General features: G+C 40.2%; 1 protein-coding gene across 1 annotated transcript in view; it reads left to right on the forward strand.

The window, feature by feature from the left end:
* ZYG11A (zyg-11 family member A, cell cycle regulator) overlaps positions 1-15038 on the forward strand; it is a 137956-nt gene that overhangs the window by 22658 nt on the left and 100260 nt on the right. The window contains exon 2 of the mRNA XM_007945960.1: positions 9896-10061. Coding sequence (XP_007944151.1) covers positions 9896-10061 — 166 coding nt within the window. The remainder of the gene's footprint in view (positions 1-9895; positions 10062-15038) is intronic.

Here is a 15038-nt window from a genome sequence, read left to right on the forward strand (position 1 = left end):
CCTATTTTGGTCATGTTGTCAGAAGGGACCATTCCCTGGAGAAGGATGTCATGCTTGGTAGGGTGGAGGGTCGATGAAAGAGGAGAAGGCCTTCAACGAGATGTATTGGCATGGTTTGCTGTGATGATGGGCTCAAGTGTAGCGGGGATCGTGGAGCTGGCGCAGGATCTGGCAGTGTTTCATTCTGCTGTGCATGGGGTCGCTATGAGTCAGAAATGACTTGACAGCACCTAACAACAACAACAAATTTGCCCCTAGTTTTTCTTTGATGAACTTTATAGTTTCAGGTTTCACATCTAAGTCTTTAATCTATGTGGACTTACTTTTTGTGTATGGTATGAGGTATATGGGTCTTGTTTAATTTTCCTGCAAATAGATAACCAGTTTTGCCAGCACCATTTGTTAAAGATACTATCTCTTCCCCATATAATGGATTTCGCTCTTTTGTCAAGGAGCAGCTGACCATAGATATGTCAGTGAATCTATTTCTGGGTTCTCAATTCTGTTCTATGATCTATGTGAAGTTGACACATATTTTGGGGGGACATAATTCAATCCATGACATGCTGGAACACAATACCACAGCTGGATACTTTAAAGAACAGAAATTAAATTTTTCACAGTTCTGGAGACTAAAAGTTCAAATGAGGAGCTCTCTTTTGTTGATTCCTTCCTTGTAAGTAGCCCTGGGTGTTCTTTGGTTATTAAAGATCATCAAATGACATCTCTCTTAACCCGGATGTGCCTTTGTGTGTGTGCGGGTGTGCTCATGCATAATGTGTTTATCTTATGTGCTCTTTTTATAAGGCAGGAGTAATTAGGTTTAGTACCCACTCTGTATTTATGGGAGCTCTGGTAGCATAGTGCCTAAGGTACTTGACTGCTAACCAGAAGGCTGGGAGTTCAAACCCACCAGTCACTCCTCAGAAGGAAGGTTGGGCAATTTACTTCCGTAGTGATACCGCCTCCGAAACCCAAGGAGGGGTTGCTATGAGTTGGGTCTGACTCAATGGTACATAATAGCAACAACAACTGTACTCATATACCTTCATTAACATAACAAAACCCTGTATTTCTAAACAATATTAATCCCTAAACAGGGGATTCCAACCCCTTTTCGGAGAGTGCAAAAAGGGTGAGGGGGAGGCCTCTTGTGACCTCCTCCACCTTCACTAGGATGGGAAGAGGATCAAAATCAATAGCAGTAGCCCAGGACTGATTCCTATGAGGTGTAGTGCTGCTGCCTTCTGACGTTTTTACCAAAATTCTGACACCAACCATTCCTTCTGTGACAGTATCTTCTTCTTTCCTGGGTTTGATACTTTGTTGCAGTTACCACAAAGAACTCATATACAATACTCTTAGTTATGGGGTTTATTAGGGAAGTAAAGAAGCTCTTGTGGTGTAGGTTATGCATTTGGCTACTAACCAAAAGGTTGGCGGTTTGAACCCACCAGCTACTCTAGGGGAGAAAGATGAGGCAGTCTACTTCTGCAAAGATTTACAGCCTTGGAAACCCTATTGGGCAGTTCTGTTCTGTCCTGAAGGGTTGCTGTGAGTCAAAATCAACTTCATGGCAGTGGGCTTTTTTTTTTTTTTTTTTTAAAAAAAAAACAAAACAGGTTACAATTCAGGATTAGAAACAACCTAGGATATAGTTCTTCAATCAGGACAGGTTCTTCCCAGCCTAGCTGCAAACATGCTTCTCTCAAGCCTTGCCTTTGTCCTGCTTGGGAAAGTGATACAAAGCTCTTTTAGCTCTGCTGATAGGTTCCTGGAGAGGCATCCCATTCTGCCAGCAAGACTGTTTTCCAAAGGCACTCAGCTTTCTTGCTCCATGGACAGGGAATTCTGCCACTTTGTCTCATGCTGGGTTTTTGGTTCTATTACCTCGGCTGTTGCCATCTCTCTGCTGTCTCAGCAAAATGTTAACAGCTCTCTCTCTCCTTTTCTCCTGGGTTGAGGAGGTCCAGTGCAGAGATCTTAGGTCCAAGGACACACTCCACTCCTGGTTCTTCTTTCTTGATGGTAGTGAGATTTCCCCCTTTCCACCTTTGGGATGGTTCATTTTAAGCCTTATTTCCATGGTCTCACCCGCACACGGGTGCCAGTTATCTTATTTATATTATTAGAAAGCTGTCCAATCTCCTTGGTGGGCCACAACATCTCACATGTGCATAGTCCTACCCATTCATCTGGTGGGAGTCACAAAGACCATGGCTAAAAAGCCATATTAAGTAATTCACTGCACCACAGGAAGACACAGTTCATCCCATAACACCAAATGTTGGTTTTAGTATATGCATTGCTCATTTATTTTTTTATTAATTTTTGCTCATAATCATTTTTTTTCTGTGTATTTTGGGTTTAATTTATTCTGTTTATCTTTTTAAGGCAAAAGTTTACTTTATTGATGTTATACCTTTCTTGTTTCTAATATAAAAAATTAATACTTTACATGTCTTTTAACTGCTTGGTTAGCTCCTGTTAATTTTGATGATATTGTTCAAAATATTTTTCAAATCCATTTTTATTTCTTCTTTGTGTTATGTGATATTTATAAGTATATTGCTTAATTTCCAAATATCTAGGGGTATTCCACATATCCTTTTCATTAGTTGACTTTTCTAATGTAATTGTGTTGCTAGAGAACAAGCTATGATTTCAGTCCATTTATATTTATTGAGATTTTTTTTTTTGCTCCCTATGTCTTCCACTGGGGAGCTCTGATGACATAGTGCTTAAGGCATTTGACTGCTAACCAGAAGGCTGGCTGTTCAAATCCACCATCCACTCCTTGGAAGGAAGATTGGGCAATCTACTTCCGTAGAGATACCACCTTGGAAACCCAAGGAGTGTCGCTATGAGTCAAAACGACTCTATGGCAGTGAGTTTGGTTTGGTTTTTTTTTGTGTCTTCTACTGCCTTGATCATTTTTGTGCTGACCTCCCCCTTATTGTATATTGCCTTTCTTGTCACCCAAATTAATATGTGTCTACTCTCTACCCTCGAACTCTGGTAGCATAGTGCCTAAGACACTTGACTGCTAACTAGAAGGCTGGCGGTTCAAACTCACCAGCCACTCCTCGGAAGAAAGGTTGGGCAATCTACTTCCGTAGTGATATCACCTTGGAAACCCAAGGAGAGGTCGCTATGAGTCAAATCCAACTCGATGGCAGTGTGCTGCTTGTGCTGTGCTATGCAGTGTGTAGATCATAACAAATTATGGATAACATTTGAAAGAATGGGAATTCCTGAACACTTAATTGTGCTCATGTGGAACCTGTACATAGACCAAAGAGGCAATTGTTCCCACAGAACAAGGGGATACTGTGTGGTTTAAAATAGGAAATCTGTGGTGTCGGGTTCATGTCTTTTCACCATACTCATTCATTCTGTATGGTGAGCAAATAATCTGAGAAACTGGAGTATATGATGAAGAATGTGGTATCAGGATTGGAGGAAGACTCATATGCAGATGACACAACTTTGCTTGCTGAAAGTGAAGAAGACTTGAAGCACTTATTGATGAAGATCAAAGACTATAACCTTTTGTTTTAAGAGTTTGTTTTACATTCAACGTTACTTGTACATTTAGTTTGACTCTCCTTTTACCATACCCAGCCCTAACCCAGTTTCTTCCCCTCCCTGCTCAGTAACCCTCCCCCTGTGCCTCTCATAGTTATGCACTCCTGTTTGTCCTGCATTTCTTCCATGTGAATGTTGCCTCTCTGGTGCCCCATGGTCTATTGCTCTAAGGGATGTATTTTCATAGAGTATGTGGGTGCGTCACCCTGGGTTGAGTGGTCTGCATGTACATCTTGTTAACTCTCAGGCTGAGAGCCAGCCCCTGGGAGTGATTTCTATTCCAGGCCCAGAATGTGTCCCAGGGCCATAGTATCGGGGGTCTCACCAGACTCTATCCGACCAGTAATTCTGGTCATTACTGAGTTTTGGGATTTTGTTCCACATTTTTCCTCCCACTCTATCCAGGATCTCCAGATTTGACCTTCTCCTGAGTGGTTGGCTTTGGTAGCCAGGCACTATCTAGTTTTTCTGGTCTTGAGGGCCGTCATGTCCTAGGACTGATTGCTTCCAAATGCCCTTGCTTTTTTTTTTTTCACTGTTCTATGCTTCTGATGATAGAAGACCATTAGGTGCATCTTAGATGGCTGCTTGAAAGCTTTTAACACCCCAGTTGCCACTCACCAATGTAGAATGTGGAACAAAGTTTTTATGTATTTTGTTGTGCCAATTGAGTCTGGTGTCCCCCAGTACTATGGTCCTGAGACGGTACATCTGTTAGGTCTCTCTTCCATAGTGTCTAGGTGTCTGTGAAGGATTGCTCTGTGTCTGTCTTCTGTTGTTTCTGTAAGGATTGCAGGTATTTTGTATCACTGGTATCTGTGCAGGATTAGCCTGCACTGAATCTATCCTTGGTCCAGAGTATATTTCTGTTCACTGATCCCTATCTGATCCTCTCAGGTGTTCATGTGTTTATCTGTACCCTTGTGTTTGGTGTTAATGGTAATGCAGTATTGTGGGCACACTGGTTGGTATTAGCATCTGTCGTCAAGCTCTTATGTGCACAATTCAGTGTCCTCCCTTTTCCTAATGTTGTCATGGTGGTCACAGACTCTTTCCATATATCCTTCCTTTTACCCCTGTCAGTGTCGAGGGCCCCAACTAGCCTGGAATTAATCCCTCCCCTTCCATCCCCACCCCAGTAACCTACAAAGTGAGTCTCCTTTCGCAAGCAAACCCTTCTTTCTACAGTAATGGGCTCATATAGTACTTGTCCTTCTGCGATTGACTTATTTCACTCAGCATATTGTCCTCTAGGTTCATCTACGTTGTGAGATGATTCACGTATCCCTCATTGTTCCCTAATGTAGCGTAGTATGCCACTGTGTGCATGTAACATAATTTGGTTATCCACTCATCCGTTGATGGGCATTTAGGTTGTTTCCATCTTTTTGCCATAGTGAATTTTGCTGAGATGAACATAGGTGTGCATATGTCTGTTCATGTGTTGTCTCTCACCTCTTTAGGAGATATTCCTAGTAATGGAATTGCTGGGTCAAATGGTATTTCTATTTTGAGTTTTTTAGGGAAACACCATACCATATGCCACAGTGGTTGTACCATTTTACAACCCACCAACAGTGCACAAGACTTCCAATCTCTCTGCAACCTTGCCAGCATTTGTTATTTTCTGACCTGTTGAACTTTGCTATTATGGCTTGGGTAAGATGATGTCTCATCGTTGTTTCGATTTGCATCTCTCTTAATGACTAAAGATCATGTGCAATTTCTCATGTGTTTTTTGGCTACCAATATATATCATCATTGGTGAAGTGTCTGTTCAAGTCTTTTGCCCATTTGTGAGTTGGATTATTTGTCTTTTTGGTGTTGAGGTGTTGAAGTTTTCTGTAGATTTTAGAGATAAGTCCTTTATCAGATATGTCATAGGCAAATATTTTCTCCCAGTTTGTAGGTTCTCTTTTTACCCAGTTGATGAAGTCTTTCAATGCACATAATAATTTAATTTTTAAAAGGTCCCAGTCATCTAGCTTCTCTTCTACCTCCTGTGCATTCTGGGTATGGTTGATATTCTATTTATGCCATAAATTAGGGCCCCCAGATTTGCCCCTGTTTTATCTTTGATGAATTTCATAGTTTTGGGTTTTACATATAAGTTTTTGATCCAGCTTGAATTTGTTTTTGTGTATGGGGTGAGGTATGGGTCTTGTTTCATTTTTCTGCAAGTGGATATCCAATTTTGACAGCACAATTTATTTTTTGCTTTTGTTTTATTTATTTATTTTTATTTTTAAAAGCTTGTTTTACATTCAGTGTTATGTGTACATTTAGTTTCACTCCCCATTTACCATGTTCAACCCTAACCCAGTCTCCTCACCTCCCTACCTGTAACCCACTCCCTCTGCCCCTCATATTTGTGCACTCTTGTTTGTCCTGCATTTCCTCAATTTGAATGTTGGTGCTCTGGTGCCCTGTGGTCTGTTGCTCTAAGGGATATATTACCATAGAGTATGGGGGTGCGTCATCTTGGGTTGAGTGGTCTGCATGTACATCTTGTTAACTGTTGGGCTCCCTGGGGCAGCATTTTATTCCAGGTGTAGAATGTATTCCAGGGCCATATTATTAGGGGTCTCATCAGATTTCATCTGACCAGTAGTTCTGGTCATTATTGAGTTTTTGGGTTTTATTCCACATTTTTTCCTCCACTCTATCCAGGATCTCCAGATTTGATCTTTTCCTGAGTGGTTGGCATTGGTAGCTGGGCACCATCTAGTTCTTCTGTTCTTAAGGGCCATTGTGTCCTAGGGCTGATTGCTTCCAAATGCCCTTCTTTTTTTTGTACTCTTCTTCACTTCTGATGCTAGGAGACTGTTAGCTGCATCTTAGATGACTGCTTGAAAGCTTTTAAGACCCCAGTCGTACTCACCAATGTAGGATGCAGAACAAGGCTTTTATGTATTTTGTTGTGTCAATTAGTCTGGTGCTCCCCAGTACTATGGTCCTGAGGCAATAGATCTATTGGATCTCTCTCCTGTAGTGTCTGGTTGTCTGTGAGGGATTGCTTTGTGTCTGTCTTCTGTTGTTTCTCTAAGGATTGCAGTATTTCCTATCACTGGTATCTGTGCAAAATTAGCCTGTGCTGAATCTATCCTTGGTCTAGAGTATACTTCTGTTCACTGACCCCCATCTGATTGTCTCAGGTGTTTATGTGTTTATCTGTAGCCTGGTGTTTGGTGTTCATGGCAATGCAGTATTGTGGACATATTAGTTGGTATTAGCATCTGTTGTCTATCTCTTATGTGCACAATTCGGTGTTCTCCCATTTCCTAATGTTATCATAGTGGTCACAGATTCTTGCCATATATCCCTCCCCCTACCTTCAGCACCATTTGTTGAAGAGACTGTCTTCCCCATTTAATGGGTTTTGGACCTTTGTCAAAGATCAGCTGTCCATAGATGGATGGGTCTATATCTCGACTTTTGATTCTGTTCCATTGGTCTCTCTGTCTATCATTAAACCAATACCATGCTGTTTTGACTACTGTGTCTGTATAGTAGTTCTTAAGATCTGGGAGTGTGAGAACTCCCACTTTGTTGTTGTTCTTCAGAAGTGCTCTGCTTATCCGAGGTTTCTTTCCTTTCCATTTGAAGTTAGTAATTGTTTTTTCCATGTTTTTTAAAAATTTTGTTGGTATCTGGATTGAGATTTCATTGAATGTGTAGCTTGCTTTAGGTAGTATTGACATTTTCACAATATTCCGTCTACCTATCCATGAACAAGATAGGTTCTTCCATTTATGTAGTGCCCTTTTTGTCTCTTGTAGTAGTGTTTTATAGTTTTCTTTGTATAGGTCTTTTGTGTCTCTGGTAAGGTTTATTCCTAGATATTTTATCTTTTTAGTAGCTATTGTAAATGGTATCATTTCCCTTATTTCTTTATCAGAGGACTCTTTGTTTTTGTAGAGGAATCCAACTGATTTTTGTGTGTTGACCTTGTATCCAGCCACTTTCTGAACCTCTCTATTAGTTCCAGTAATTTTTCTTATTTCATCCCATGGGTTTTCTATGTACAGGATCATATTGTTTGCAAATAGAGATAGTTTTAGTTCCTCTTTGCCAATTTGTATGCCTTTTATTTTTCTTTCTTGCCCTATTGCCCTGGCCAGGACTTCCAATACAATGTTAAATAGAAGTTGTGGTAGAGAGCATCCCTGTCTGGTTCCCATTCGTAAGGGGAATGCTTTGAGTCTTTCTCCATTAATAATGATGTTGGCTGTTGGGTTTGCATATATGCCTTTTATTGTATTGAGGAATTTCCCTTCTATCCCTATTTTGCTGAGAGTTCTGAACAGGAACAGGTGTTGGATTTAATTAAATGCCTTTTCTGCATCGATTGATATAATCATACGGTTCTTTTGTTTTGTTTTGTTTATGTGGTGGACATTGATTGTTTTTCTGATGTTGAACCATCCTTGCAAACCTGGTACGAATCCCACTTGGTGAGGATGTATTATTTTTTTGATATGTTGTTGGATTCTTTTGGCTAGGATTTTGTTGAAGATTTTTGCATCTGTGTTCATGAGGGATATTGTTCTGTAGTTTTCCTTTCTAGTGGTGTCTTTCCCTGATTTTGGTATTAGTTTTATGCTGGCTTCATTAAATGAGGTTGGGAATATTCCATCTTTTTCTGTGTTCTGGAATAGCTTGAGTAGCATAGGTGTCAACTCTTCTCTGAATATTTGGTAAAATTCTCCAGTGAAGTCATCAGGGCCAGGACTTTTCTTTGTGGGAAGTTTTTTTTATGACCTGCTCAGTTTCTTCTTTGCTATGTTGTTGTTGTTACGTGCCATCGAGTTGGACCCAACTCATAGTGACCCCTCCTTGGATTTCTGAGGTGGTAACACTACAGAAGTTGATTGCCCAACCTTCCTTCCGAGGAGTGGCTGGTGGGTTTGAACTGCCAACCTTCTGGTTAGCAGTCAGGTGCCCTAGGCACTATCCTACCAGGGCTCCTATGCCATATATTAGGGCCCCTAAATTTGTGCCTGTTTTTTCCTTGAGGAACTTTATAGTTTTAGATTTCACATTTAAGTCTTTGGTCCATCTGGAGTTAGTTTTGGTGTATGGTGTGAGGTACAGATCTTGTTTCATTTTTCGTAAATAGATACCCAGTTTTGTGATTACCATTTGTTAAATAGACAATTTCTTCCCCATTTAATGGATTTTGGCCCTTTGTCAAAGATCAGCTCACCATAGTTGGATGGATCGATTTCTGGGTTCTCAATTCTATCCCATCAGTCTATGTGTCTGTATTTGTACCAATATCAGGCAGTTTTGACTACTTTGGCTATATAGTAGGTTTTAAGATCCAGGAGTGTGAGACCTCCTGCTTTGTTCTTCTTATTCAATAGTGCTTTTCTTATCTGAGGTTCCTTTCCATTCTGTATAAAGTTAGTGATTAGTTTTTCCATATCCTTCAAGAATGTTGATGATATCTGGGCTCACTCTTTTATAGCATGCTGGCTGTATCACCTCGTTAGGTCATGACTTTTGTGGGTAGGAATAAGCCTTCTAATCCTCTGGCATGTACTAATTGCTGAATAAATCTGTGTTGATTGAATCATCATGTGATCTCTGCTTGAAAAAATTCCACATCCTGTATTGAAACCATGAGATTTCTTTTTTCTTTTTCTTTTTTTTAATTGTGATTTGGGTAAAAATTTACAGAGCAAATTCACTTTCCATATAGTAGTTCACATACACTTTATCTCATGACATTGACTGAAGTTTACCACAATGCAACAACTCCCCTCCTACTTCCTCCCAACAGTTACCTCTTCACTGTGTCCATCCCTCCATGCACTCCTGCCCCCTGAGCTGTCTCCCTGTGCATAAACAGCCCTTCTTTCGCCTATGATTGTTCTCTCCAAGGAGTACATCTACCTCAGGGAAATGTTCAACTCATATGCCTGTCTTTTGTTTGGCTGGAAACCACAGGTGTGGGTTCAATTCCAGACCTAAAGGGTAGCTAGGGGCCAGAGTCTCAGTGGTTCCACCAGGCTCTATTGGACCAGCAAACCTGGTCTCCCCCCACCCTTTTTTTTTCCCCCAAAACCATGAGATTTCTTGTTTTTTTTTTTTCCCACTAGACTATTAGCTTATTTTAAAGGACTAGAATTATGTATTACTGCTTCCTGTATCTTCAGTGGCTGGCACATAAATCATTACTAGAGTAGAAATATTACATCTTCAGGTATCCTTGTCAAATAGTTTTATGTGTGACATAATCAAGCTTATGTCAAATTTTATGCAGATTTATTTTAACAGAATTTGTTTGGGGTTTGTCTGATAGGAGGAGGCATCTCCGTACTCTTTGGTCAATATCTGCTTGAACATCCTAGTCGCTAACCTGGAGAAAGTGTGTTGTAAAAGACCTGATGGAACACTGTGCCTTCCAGAGCATTGGAGTTTCCCCCAGGAAGTGGCTGATAGATTCCTTGGAGTCATGACTTGGGAAGGTAATGCTAAGGCTTCTCTACAATATATTCTTAAAGCACTTTAGTATTTGAAAAGCATGTTCATGTACAATTACTCTTTTGATCCTCATATCAACCCTTTGAGCAGTATAGAAACCATGCCCATTTTATTTATGAAGAGCTGAGTTTCTGAAAGTCTTTCTGGGTCCTATAAAGGAGTTCTGGTGGTGCATTTGGCATTTGGCTGCTAATCAGAAGGTTGGGGATTTGAACCCACTAGCCATTCCATGGAAGAAGATCAGAAAGTCTGCTTCTATAAAGATTTACAGCCTTGGAAACCCTATGGAGGTCACTATGAGTCAAAATTGACTCAGTGGCGTTGATTTTTTTGTTTTTAAATAATGGAAATTATCTTGCTTGCGTGCTTTCCCTGCTGTTGGCTTTAGCATAGTGAGGAAGTGGAAAACTAATTCAAATGGCCACTCATCCATCTGTTCTCTCAGCTTCCAAAATTATGTTTCAGTAGACTCTTTACATACTCATTTTGGATATGATCCTTTAAAAAATTTCCTTTATTGTAGCAGTGACAAAAGAAAAAAAAAAAAGCTGCTGAGTCTGCTTATGTACAACCAGAAAATAACTTGTAGGATTTAGTTTTGGTTTGGAAGTTTAGGGTGTCATGGTTTCATGGGACATCCCAGTTAACTGGCCTAATTACGTGTTTAGTGCTTCTTTTGTACCTCATAGTTCATTGTATAGTGCCGGGGGCCTTAAAAGCTTTCAAGCAGCCATCTAAGGCACACCAATTGGTCTCCTTTCTCCTGGAGTAAAAGAGAAAAGGGATAGTCAGAAACAGGAGGAGGAAATACTAACTGCCTCCATAGGAGCTCTGGTGGCATAGTGCCTAAGGCATTTGACTGCTAACCAGAAGGCTGGCAGTTCAAACCTACCAGCCACTTCTCGGAAGGAAGGTCTGGGCAATCTACTTCCATAGTGATACTGCCATGGAACCCCAAGGAGGGGTTGGTATGAGTCAGATCTGACTCCGTGGCATTGAGTTTGGTTTGGTAACTGCTTCCTTTGCCATGAGAATAGGAGAACTGGATGGTGCCTGGCTGCTATTACTGAACATTTTGGTCAAAGATTCTATAGAGGAGTCATGATCAAAAGAATAGAAATAAAGAACAGAATTTCAAATCCTGATGTAATATAGATTTTCTGGAACCCTGGAGGGTAGATGAATCCCTGAAACTGTTGCCGTGAGATTATCTTTAAACCAAAAATATCCCCTGAAGTCTTCTTAAAACCAGACAGTAGTTCAGCTTAACTAGTAAAGAATGTCAGCCTTACCCATTGTGCTCCTTAAAGAGCTATCTGTTGTTGTTGTTATGTGCTGTAGAGTCGGCTTTGACTCATAGCGACCCCTCCTTGGGTTTCCGCAGCGGTGTCACTATGGAAGTAGATTGCCCAACCTTCCTTCTGAGGAGTGGCTGGTGGGTTTGAACCGCCAGCCTTCTGGTTAGCAGTCAAGTGCCTTAGGCAGTGTGCTACCAGAGCTCCTAAAGAGCTATCTATATGGGATCAAATGGATAACAGCAGATAAAAGATTACCTAGGAACCTTAGGGGACAGTGATTTTATGTTTATAGAGGAAATTTTTGAAAATGGGGTGAGAATAGTTGCACAATTTGGAATGTAAATAAATGTCAGTGAATTGTACAGGTTGAAATGGTTGAATTGGTATATGTTCTGCTGTGTGTATTCTCAACAACAAAAAATAAAATTATAAAAAAATGTCCTTTATTTCCATTTAGTGGGTTATCAAAGGAAGCAGAGATAAAGGCATCCATTTAAATTGCTATATTTTAGTTTTTGTTAATGAAGAAGCTTTTTTTGGTAACTGCTTAATTGAAATAAAAGTCACATACTATAGAGTTCATCCGTTTTAAAGGAAGATGTCCAAGCTGCACTGAAGAAATTGGTGAAAAACAGGATTTCAGGAATTGATGGAATACCCATTGAGATGTTTGAACAAATGTTTCAGTGCTGGAGATGCTTACTTGTTTGTTCCAAGAGATTTGGAAGCCAGCTACCTGGCCAACTGACTGGAAGAGATCCTTATTTATACCCATTCCAAAGAATGGTGATCCAACAGAATGTAGAAATTATTGAACAATATCATTAATATCCCATGCAAGGAAAATTTGTTGTTGTTGTTGTTATGTGCCGTCGAGTCGGCCCCGACTCATAGCGACCCCTCCTTGGGTTTCCGAGGCAGTATCACTACGGAAGTAGATTGCCCAACCTTCCTTCCGAGGAGTGGCTGGTGGGTTTGAACCGCCAGCCTTCTGGTTAGCAGTCAAGTGCTTTAGCCACTATGCTACCAGAGCTCCTAAGATAATTCAAAAACAGTTGCAGCTGTGTATTGACAGGGAACTTCCAGAAACTTAATCTGCATTCAGAAGAGGACATGGAATGGGGGTTATCAATGCTGATGTCAGGTAGCTCTTGGCTGAAAGCAAAGAATACCAGAAAGATGTTTGTGTTTTATGGACTGTACAAGGGCATTCAGTTGTGTATATCTTAACATTTTATGGCTAACGTTGTGAAGAATAGAAATTCTTGAACTTTTAGTTATGTTCACAAGGAATCTGTACATATATCAAGAGGCTGTTATTTGCACAAAACAAGGGGATACTGCATGGTTTAAAATCAGAAAGGGTGTGTGTGAGGGTTGTATGATTTCACCATATTTATTCAGTCTGTATATGAAACAACCACTACTTATCTATCAGTTTGTCATACTTTGGTGGCTTGCGTGTTGCTGTGAGGCTAGAGGCTATGCCACTGGTATTTCAAATACCAGTAGGATTACCTGTAGTGGACAGATTTCAACAAAGCTTCCAGACTAAGACAGACTGGGAAGGAAGGACAGGCCCATCCATTTCTGAAATAATTGGCCAGTGAAAACCTTATATATAGAAGGAAAACACTGTGTAATGTATTCCTGGAAAGCTCTGTGAATCGCCATGAAACATTTCCTGATACAGTGCTGGAAGATGAGCATCTCAGGGTAGAAGGCATTCAAAAATACAACTGGGGAAGGAAGAGCTGTCTCCTCAAAGGAGAGAGCTGACCTTAATGACACGGATGTAGTAAAGCTTTTGGGACCTTCATTTGCTGATGGGGAATGACTCTAAATGGAAAGAAACACCTGCAAATGTCCATTAATAATTGGAACATGAAATGTACAAAGTATTAATTTAGGAAAATTATAAGTAGTCAAATATGAAATGGAATGAATGAAGATTAGTCTCCTAGGCATTAGTGAACTGAAATGGACTGGTATTGGGCATTTTGAATCAGACAATTATATGGTTTACTGTGCCAGGAATGATAGATTGAAGAGGAATGGTGACACATTCATTGTCACAAAGAATGTTTCAAGATCTGTCCTGAAGTACATTGCTTTCAGTTATAGGATAATATCCATACAGTTACAGGGAAGACAAGTTAATACTACTATTACTGAAATTTACACACCAACCACCAAAGCCAAAGATGAGGAAATTGAAGATTTCTACCAACTTCTGCAATCTGAAGTTGACTACACATGCAATCAAGAGGTATTGATCCTTACTGGTGATTGGAAGGAACTCTAGGGGACAGTGATTTTATGAGCGATCTATGAAATTTTTCACAGTTTTAGTGAAAGTTGGAAACAAGAATCATTGGTAGCTGGAAAATATGGCCTTTGTTATAGATATGATGCCAGAGATCACATGATAGAATTTTGTAAGACCAATGATTTATTCATTGCAAATACCTTTTTATAACAACAAAAATGGCAGCTATAGGATTTCTGGTAAGATGGAGGAATAGACAGACAAGCTACCCAGACCCTCTTCAACAAAGAAAAGATAAACCAAATGACAGAGATACAGAAGATAATCCTGGAGCCCTGAGCTTTGCAGGAAAGTGTACAGAAGTGAATTAGGCACCAACTAGTGGAAAAACCTGAATGAAAACAGTGAGTACGGAGATGTTCACAGCTGCAGACTATCAGCTACTCTGATGGGACCAACAGCCTGAAGATTTCCAAGTAGTGTTGGGACTTGAGAATTGACCTAATGATCAGCCATGGTCACCAAGGGCTTCAGGGACAACTGTGCTGTTGGCCGATGACCAGGAAGGGAAATAGGAAGGAGCTGTGGACTTTTGATGGTCTGGAGGGTACAGCTATTTTGAGTTGATAAGCTGTGGCCATTTTGGATATTTAAAGTGACCGAGGATGCAGCCACTTTAAATGTTTACAAGCGGTGGCCATTTTGGATTTTAAAGTGACAGCATTCTCATTTAGATTCCAGGGACCTAAGACTAGGCCCCATTTGCTAAGGATGGCAGGGACATACAGAAGGCTGGTAACAGGAGAGGAGACAGGTGATGAGTGTATAAGTGCTGCCAACTAATGAATAGAGGAGCACAACACAGTACCCTGCTAACATAGATAACATTTGTTAACAAAACAAAACAAAAATCACAGGCAAGTCACTCCAATATACAATCACCAATTAAATACCAACACAAAAATGTCACAATGCCTCAGAGACGACAGAGCCTCACAGTCCACACAAAGAAACAAGATAAAGAAGGAGAAACAATGGACCAGGGTACAGACCCAAAACACATCCCTGAGGAATATGCAGCATTGGAACTCTCTGATAAGGAATTCAAAAGAATTATATTTAGGTGCCTTCAATGAATTGAGAGACAGATCAAAGAAAACACTGACAAAAATGAGGAAAACACAGAGAAGACCCTAGAAAAAGTTCAAAAGACAATACAAGAACAAAATGACAAAATAAATGAAAAATTAGAAATGATACAAAATCTACAGACAAATCTAGAAGATTAATATTGGATTTTCACAAATAGATAACACATTGAATGGGCATAGGAGGATGATTGAATCAATGGAAGACAGAATTAGTGAGATTGAAGACAAATACCTCAGTATTTC

This window comes from Orycteropus afer, unplaced genomic scaffold, assembly GCF_000298275.1.
Source record: "Orycteropus afer afer isolate SDZICR_OR568_19922 unplaced genomic scaffold, OryAfe1.0 scaffold00145, whole genome shotgun sequence".
Taxonomy (NCBI): domain Eukaryota; kingdom Metazoa; phylum Chordata; class Mammalia; order Tubulidentata; family Orycteropodidae; genus Orycteropus; species Orycteropus afer.